The sequence below is a fragment of the Dermacentor variabilis genome, chromosome 2 (assembly GCF_050947875.1).
Source record: "Dermacentor variabilis isolate Ectoservices chromosome 2, ASM5094787v1, whole genome shotgun sequence".
NCBI classification, from domain to species: Eukaryota; Metazoa; Arthropoda; class Arachnida; order Ixodida; family Ixodidae; genus Dermacentor; species Dermacentor variabilis.
This window is the reverse complement of record NC_134569.1, coordinates 82,691,394-82,700,556: the sequence shown is the minus strand read 5'-3', so window position 1 is coordinate 82,700,556 and position 9,163 is coordinate 82,691,394. Positions and strand designations below refer to the sequence as shown.

Sequence of the window (9,163 nt, the reverse complement as noted above, 5' to 3'; positions counted from 1 at the left end):
AGCAATGCTTATTACAACCAAAGCTGTATATGACTAACCTTGCGTAGTTTTTTTCGGCGTCCGGTAACAGAAACGGACTTAGCGATTTCTAACAAACCCATGCGGGTGCAGTGTGGCGGCGCTGATGTCAAAATGCGGAACAGGTTAGAACGCTCGCCGCGAACGCTCGCCGCGTGACGTCATGGTTATAGCATTATATAAGCAGGAGAGGTAGCGGCACTAAAACAGCTGCGTTATCGATGGGGTGGACAAGTATAGTTCGTACACCCGAAGAACAACATGCGTACGAGGAGCGCCGGAGGGAACAGCAACGAGAATGTAAACGGCGCCGACGCGAAATGACCACCGACGAAGAACGTTCCCGCGATGCTGAACGAAAACGACAATCGTGAGCCAGGGTGCCTCCGAACGAGTAACGACGCCAGACTTGCAACGCAAAAAATGACAACCATTCCAGTCTGTGAAGATGGAATGGCAGCGAAAGCACTTTGCTTTTTTTTTGTTTGAGAGCTTCGACTGTCGTCAGCTTTCGCAGCCATTCCATCTTCACAGAGTGGAATGGTTGTCATGTTTTCAACTAGAAAGTTTCACGATTACTGGAACTTCCGGACTGCTGTCCGCACCCGGTATGTAGAGTTCAGATGGGTCACTTATGGTTGAAGATAAGAGCCTGTAAAATAGTTTTTCAGCTACGACCTGCTACTGCCGAGCAGGATTTCAATGTCAGATTGCACGAATCCCTAAAAATATACGATGAAATAGACGTATTCCTTGAACTGTTCAAATAAAGCTAATTTATTGATTGGTTTATTTATTTATTTATTTATTTATTTGACGCTTGAATTTCCAGAATATTGCGCGCAATAAACTGCGTAGTACGCCTAAAGGGACGGGGTGCCGATGGAGTTTCTAAACCGTATCGCTTCGTACACTTGGGACAACGAATGCAATACGTGGGCAAAGAACCGCACTTGCGCTTCACCAGAACCTGTCACCATATCATAACAAAGCATGCTGGGATCGGTGTTAATATTAGTTTCTGTTATGGTAGCTTACGATAGCTCTAATATCTGTCTACGTTCTTTCATGAAGCACTGTATGTTGTATGTTATTATAAGCGTACATTGTATACAAAGTATAAAGTGTGTATGTAATAAACATGCTACATACATTACACTCATTTCTCGACATTCCGCATGGTAACAAAGGCTGACAAAACGGAAATTGTATTCATAGCTACAACCGTATCTATTGTTCACTTAGAGAGTCTATAATATTCCATTCCGATCAGCCTACTTTTGCAATTTGCTGCTGTAATCAATTCACAATTATAACGACAAGGTTCTATTGTTGATATTACTTGTTCACCAAAAAAGAAAACCTAATTTCCTTTACCAGAAGCATAAAGAGACCTCTAGAAACGTTTGGCTCTTGGCATAGTCTACTAGACAAGTAATATCGTTATCTTCGTGTTGTCCACATGTAAAAGCAGCACAATTGCATTTCGTCACGTTATTTCGTTAAGCCGGATGTGTTTGAGTCTTTTTACTTATTATGACGATTATTAATCATTCACTTTGTTTTATGCAAAATACTAATCAAATATTCAAATATTTGTTACTAACTTGTGATGTGGCCGTGTTCTTTTTATTGCACTACAATAGATTCAAAATACATATTTTTCAGCGTTTGTAGATTGCGATGTGTGCACAAGTGTTACTTGTGGTAGCCATGGAATAACGTTATCGAAGTCACTTTTGTACCATTGCTCGATCCTTACTGCATGGTTGCATTCTAACTTGTATAGCTCAATGTTCGTTGTATGTGCATTTGTATATTTGTATAGCCCTCAATACGGCAAGAACGCCAAAAGAAAAGAACGTATTTCTCATATATCTTCTTCTTATTATTATTATATGTGAAAGGTAAGAAGTTTCGCCACAGAAAATACCAGCCAGCTATCGCAAAATCTTAGCTTAGAAACAGAGCAAACAAAAAAGGGTAACGGAATTTAAGAACACTGTCAAAAGTATTTAGCAAAATAAAAGAACACTAACAGAGAAAGTCCACGCACGTATCGTTTTTGAACAACAACGCACTCCCCAGTTCATACCGCTTTTCCTCCGTCCTTTCTCCTCCCAAACACTTTTGCGCTTGTCGTGACAAATAGCACTATGGACGGCCGGGACTGTTCTCACTTTCCGTTCTGCGGATCTTCGCGGTCTTTCTAACGTCACTCCTTAGTAGGGGGCTGATCACGGCGTTCTTTCTGTTTTGCGTGTAGCTGTACACATTACTTGCGCCCTTGGGTTGAAATTGCATACACTTACTGTGTACTTTAGAGCCGCCATACTCACCGCTTCGCGCACTAAGAGTGAAGGTAGTGGAAGAAGAAACCACTTGCCATTCACAGCAACGGGTTATGGCAGCCGTCGGAGAACGATAAACAACGTCGTTAGGGCCCACGCCATAATTTGGTCGCGTCCAAATCATCACTGCCGAACGCCGCCAAATACGCGGCAGAACTTGTTTTATGCGAGTGAGTATAGAGTGAGTGGTAAGTTTCTTGTTTAAGTGAATCGCCCCTTGAAGCTGGAACGATGCTAGGGCACCGCCTGCACCGCCTGGGCGCAGCGGATAGAGGCGGCGCTCGAAATTCACCGCACGTCGGCGCTTTGGAATTAAAGGCTTTTTTGGGGTTTCAACGCATTGCAGATGCATAGATGTCTCTGCCTCAGACTCGCATTTGCAAGGGTTTGTATCTTTGCAGCCGTTTCTGTGTTTTGGCTGTGCGTTCAAGGTGCGGGGAGGATTTGGCGGGTAGGAGTTATAGTGATGGCAGACCGGCTAAATTAACACCTGCGCGCGTTCTTTAACGCATTTCATTAGCAAGGGAGGGTCGCACAGCTCCTCGCTTCGCTTGCTTGCTCAGAGGGAGGGCTTGTTACGGAATGCCGCGTTGCTGTCTACTTGAGCACAGCAACTCGCTCCGAATTCTCGAATAAGATGCTGTTCTCGCTCCATGTGCCTGTGATACGGGTGCATAAGGTCGTTATTTTCTAAAATACATTTCTTGTGGTATTTAGCTGTCGCAGCGGATCGTTTCAGCGAAGGTCTGTGTCGTAGGGTTCGTAGGTCTGATGACAGCTTCAAAATCCATGCGTGAAAATAGTTGATTATGTTTTAGGCATGGGGACTGCTTTTTGTAATGTTTTGAACACGCAAATTAAAGGCTGCATAAGCAACGCGTAGCATTTACCAAGCGACATTTAGCCTTCCTTATGCACAATGAAGACGATAAGTGTGAGCTGCTACAACGCTGCTAACCTGCTAATCTTTATATCAGCAAGACGCAGAAGGCACCCGGCACAAATCCGGTGTTCCACACAATTAGGTTGCTATACTCTACGCTTGCAAGCAAGGAAGGAACGGCAACACGAAAGGTTCTGCGTCATAAGAGTATGACTAATATGCTTTCTTTTTTTTCTATTTAGTTCGGTCGTGAAAATTGTCCATGGGAAGTCTCACGCCCCGCTGCCTTTCACCGTTGGCACTGGCCGCGGGCACGTCACTCACACTCGGCGCATCTGTGGCAGCGGAAGAGTTGGAGGCAGTCGACGACAGCGTACGCTTCTCGTTCTTGTTCCTCGCCTTAATCGCGGCCACGTAGTACTTGTAGTCCTGGAAGCCGAAGAAGAGGTATACACCCTGTAGACCGTTCAGGATGCTTGTGAGGACCTGAATTACGGACGAGTTGATGAAGTTCAGCAGTCCCAGAAACCAGGCAGCCCCCATGATTAGGGCAAGCTTGAAGAACAGTGCCGCGTCGGAGGGCTGTTCACCGCCGCCGCTGTTGGAGACCTTGCCTTTCCTGAAGTCCTTGGTTCGTCTCACGTATACGATGATGTGAGCGTAGAATCCCATGTCCACTGCCAGCAGCACGCCCATGGGAACGAGGAAGAAGGCGATGTAAGGACGGTACTTGCCGAAAAAGCAATAGTACTGGCCGTACGCGGGCGAGTACGGAGACCACGGAGCTCCCCAGTTCAGGCCACAGCACGCGGCCACGAACAGAAAAGGGGCGCCCCACGCCACGGCTCCGTAAAGAAGCAGCGTCTTGTCGCTTCTTGCGCTTACCCGCATGGATGAGATGTTCCTCCACATGTCGAATGACAGCACCGTGGTCCAGGCGAAAGTGGCGACGAAACCAAAGTGCTGGAAGACAGAGGACACCACGCAGACGTCGTTGGGAACGTCGAGATAACTGGCCAAGATGTAGATAAGCTGAGTGAAGAAGAGCGTCGCGGACAAGCACAGGTTGCACCGCGACGCGAAGTTGCGGGAAGCGCTGAAGACGGCGTACGTCACCCCCTTCATGAGAAGGAAGAAGAGCGACAGTCCGATGCAGACCATGATGAGGTAGTGTTGGTAGGTGTAGGTGTAAGACCCGTCGCCCGCCGCATCCGTGGCGTTACTCGCGGTCATGTTTTCCTTGTACCTGTAGACCGTGCCGTTGATGTAACACTTGTCGTTGAACCAAGCAGCACACGACGTGGCGTTGCTTGCCAGCTTCTCGACACTGATGTGTTTGAAGCCACTAGACTCGTTATGGGAATCTGCAGTGTCGGCGATACTTGCTCTTTCGGCAGGATGGCATACCAGTGAAGTTATGTCCACTTGATTACAAAGCGCACAGTACACGTTCTTGTACGTTTTGCCGGTGTAATTTAGCCTGACAGGCTCCAAGTAAAGCTTACACATGCTTTCTGCTTCTTCGAACACGTTGCCTTCAACTCCTCCGCATAGATCAGTATAATTTTCACGTGCAGTGCAATAACGCAAGGTATTTTTCAAGGAACCCTCGTGCAACTCGAAAGTTTCTTGCTTGCTCTCAAAAAATGAGGTAGTCCAGAAAACCCAGCTCTCGATGTCGTAATTGCAGAGTGCGCAGAACCCGTTCGAATAGGTGTATCCGCTCGTGCTCGTAGCTGGGATCCGGAAGAATGTATCATTTTTCGCGCCAGCGTCTTCACAGCCCTTCCTGACCTCGTCTTCCGGCCAGGAGTCGTTGCAGCGAATGACCATCATTATTTTGTGACGGACACCTTTATGGTCGAGCACTGGAACACAAGTTGTGTCCTTCTTGGACGTGCTGTTTGGTGCGACGGCTGCGTCGAAACAGCAGTCCCCGTAGCGAATGCAGCTGGAATCATTCGAGCACAATCGACGTCTGATATCTATCGACGTTTTGAGTATTTGAAAACTACAGCGAAGCAGTGACTCGACGTGCTCATCGCTGCTATTTTTCGCTGCTTCTGTGGTGGTCCTGATGTTGGCTGCACTGACAACTCCACCGGATGGGGACCAGCCATGGAGAGCAGCCAGGGTGCACAGTAGGATGACCAGCGAAAGCTGCATGACTGCCTGTAAATAAGCATTAGGGAAGCGTATTAATTAGTTCCCATCACTTCTTTAGCTTGCAAGATTATCAGTTTAAGTTTTATTTCTGACATGGAAATAAAATACGTTTTTGAAATATATATTGGCATGGCGAACTAATAAGTCTGTTAAGCAGACGCTCTGTTCTCTGGTTTTCGTGCCATTGGTGGCATGCTGGTATCTCACTGGCTGTATTACATTTTTGGTAGTAGCGATAATTTAGTAATATCTTCAGTTATAGAGAAATAGCTTATTAAGCGGGTGGCGCTCAGTCTTGATTAGTATAGCGATGTTGAGTAGTGAAGAAGTTGACAAAAGCCCACGCATTACACTGTCAGTGGTCATTGACGTGCTCATCAGAAAGCTATGCATTCACGTAAACCGAAGTGAGTGCGCGTGAACTGGCACACACAGGCGCCAGACTACATACAACGACAGCAGACATGTTCATTGCTCTTATTCCCAAACAAATCCGAATGTGGCGATTGTCATTATGCCATAACGCATATACAAGCAAAAGTAAAATGCGCGGACGGGTGAAGCAATTCGCCCTTGGTAAACTCAAGCAACGTTGAAAAAGAAGTGTTAAACTAAAGCTAGACGATGCAATCGTTAAATGTCGGAACCGGTTGTGTAATTAACTGGTCGGAGGAAGAAATAACATGTTGCTTTCATTAGCTCTCTGTTTTGTTTAACTCTTTGGTCAGCGCTTCGAGAGCTTCATAACCCTCGGTTGGTAGATCTCTAGCCTATTAATACACCGTACCAACAAGGTCATACGAAAACAAGTCTTAATTTAATCCTGGCTTTTAAGCCCAATATTTTACCATAATCTGTAGGCACTGCAATGCTTAAGTGTTCGCTCCACGTTTGTTTTCGTAGAAGCGCAAGGTCAGCGGCTCAAATAAAACCCGCCCTAGGCAGGCCTGACGCAGTGTCAAAAGAGCATAAAAAGACGACCCAAAGTAGTGGCTCTAAGGCCAACTGACATGCGCATGATTGTTTCAAGGTCGGTCCTGGAAAGCCTTCCTCACTCCCTCTTTTTCCACGAAGGCACTTAAAAGCGCTGTGATCCTGTGCTGTGGATGTCTCTTATGCCGTGTTTTAGACAGCTTCCGATGGGAATACTGGATGTTACTGTAGGAAACCATATGCACCACAGGTAGTGACTTCGTACGTAGGCTGTCCGGTTTCGACTCGCTTGTCCGAACTCAGTACGTCATTCCTCAGTTGTAAACCTGCCTTTGTTTGGCGATTTGAGTTTATCACAGGAACTCTGAAACTGACACCTCCATGTCACACATAAAGCCAGTTTTCATCTTTTTGTTCTTCCTCATCACGTACTGCTCCTTCGACATATCATCAATGAAATACAGTACACGTAAGAGATCATATCATGTTCCCGATATACCAGATTTCCTGCCGCCTGTGTGCATTGAAGTGTTTAAAGCGAAGTAGCTTATTTAAAAATGAAATTAGAAAAATCTTTCGGCGAGACTTGCCATATGGCATAATATTTCACATGTTAGCTCTAAGGTCTGTGCTGTGTAAGGATTAATGGAGCGTTTGGCGTTATCTGTTATCATGTGCTTTGTATCATGTGTCATGTATCAGGTATCATGTATCATGGGTGAATGTGGCACTATAGCAAAGATTGTCTTGCACAAAAAGGGAGTGTTCTGGTTGTATAGACAAATCCACATTAAACAGTGAGAATCAGCTTCCGTCACCCGAAATGTTACATCCAGTGTGGCTTATAAAACTGGTCTGAACACGGATTATCGGCATGATTTTGGTCTATCATTTAAAACTACGCATACTCACATGATCTAATGCTGCTTTGAGTCATAGACCGCAAGGGGATGAAATAGCATTGCCCATTTGTTTTTCTCCCATGTGCATATTGAAGTCACAAGTACAGAATATGAAGTTTGTGGGTGCAAATAGACGAGAGCGCACTTACTGTGTGATTGTCGTCGTTTCAATGCACAGGGAAAAGTCCTCACCACCACGCTCGACAAGACTCATAACCGTCCCGTTACGGAAGCCCGAACTGCTTTAAAAGCGCTGGTGTGCTTTTTAAAAGGAACGAGACTAATCTAAAAACTATAGTGTGCGAACTGGTGCGTATTTTATTTTGATCTCCTCTTGTTTTCTCAGCTTTTCTGCCCTTATTTCATCCCCCGTGCAGAGTAGCCAACCAGACACTTCATCTGGTTTACCGCTTTGCCTTTCACCTTTCGTTTTTCCTCCTCCTCCTCCTCCTCCTCCTCCTCCTCCTCCTCCTCCTCCTCCTCCTCCTCCTCCTCCTCCCAGATATTTTGTTACGGCTTGTAGAGGCAGCGACGCCGACGAACCCCAAAAATACGAGTTTTAGTACGCCGCAAGGGGTAGCTCTGTATAACGGCAAATTATATGTCAGAACAAAACTACGAAAAAGAAAAGCTCTTCGACTTTATCCTAAAATGAGCTAAGGAAAAGCACTACCCTACCCGTGACATTTTCTGCACCTAATTCTTTTTGGAAAAGAATATTTGAGTAATTTTGTGAAATCTCGAATGGAAGGCGTTGTGGAGACCAACAATATGGCTCACTACAAGGACCTGCGATCCGATGACACGGTGGGAGCGGAGGTTCTACATACTGTCTCCAGAAGATTCGCTTAGAACTAATGTCCAGAAAGCAAACTAGCGTCATGGAATGACAGTGTGACGCACGCGTGCTCTTCCTCGAGTAAGCTATAGTTGCAGACTACGACGCGAAGCCGTGAATTGCAATCATAAGAAGAAGCTGTCAACAGGAGAAACATCCCACCTACCGGCATGATCTTACGGTTTAGAGAAGGACATCGGTTGCGGCCTCATAGATACGCTGTCGGCGATATTCCACGTGCTCGCGTCCGTACCGCAACGTCTTCGGTTGCATCGGCCATCCCCGCTCCTTGGCTTCTGCTGTGTGCGCCGAAGTAGTCGCGGTGAAATCGTCAGCGCCGCGGAACGTGTTGTCGCGATGTGTAGGCGCTTAAAGGGCGCGCACTCCCGAGAGCATACTTTCACTAATAGAGGAAGAGTTGACCAGGAAGCTGGCGAGGGAAGACTGGCGCCGTCTATTCAGCCACGTCCGTGTATGTGCGTTCCCGCGCAGCGTGAAGCAAGCTCTGGGGGCGGTGCTTCAAAGGTCAGCCGGCCGCCACTCGAGACCTTACTACGGCTAGTGTATCGGACCGGTTTGCAACAAGCGAAGGCCACTACGCGGACCGAGTACACGTGCGCATCTTGCGGTTTTCGTTGTGCCGCAAGAGCTGTCAGAGTCAAGAACGACGGCGAGTAATTTACATTTAAAAAAAAAAGCGGTAATCCGGCCGAGAGAATGCGCAATAACCAGTAGTAGGTGCTCTGTCTGGCGCACCGGCACGCCTATGTTTTCGACCGCAGAAAGACTATACGGTTTGACCAAGTCAGTGAAGTGGGATCGTAGGAGATGGGGAAATGTTAAACTCGTGCCCTTGCTTGAATGTTTTTCTTTCTTGTGTGGGGATACTACGCAGTTCGGCTCGTTCAACATCCCATGACCAGCACGCAGTGCGGTCCAGACAGATTTACCAAGTCTGTGTTGATTACAGCACAGATGCCTAACTTGGTGAACAAAAATTTTTTTTCCAAGGTTGTTTTATGAAGCGCGCTTTCGAATTAGCAGCAACTGCGCGCGCTAGATGGTATGCAAT

General features: G+C 46.6%; 1 protein-coding gene across 1 annotated transcript; it reads right to left on the bottom strand.

The window, feature by feature from the left end:
* Window positions 1-793: 793 nt before the first annotated feature.
* On the bottom strand, window positions 794-8,566 carry LOC142572177 (uncharacterized). Its single transcript, XM_075681108.1, has 2 exons — window positions 8,258-8,566; window positions 794-5,424 (listed from the first exon to the last, which is right to left on the bottom strand). The coding sequence occupies exons 1-2, from the start codon at window positions 8,261-8,263 to the stop codon at window positions 3,487-3,489; spliced, it is 1,944 nt and encodes a 647-aa protein (XP_075537223.1). The 5' UTR covers window positions 8,264-8,566; the 3' UTR covers window positions 794-3,486.
* Window positions 8,567-9,163: the final 597 nt, after the last annotated feature.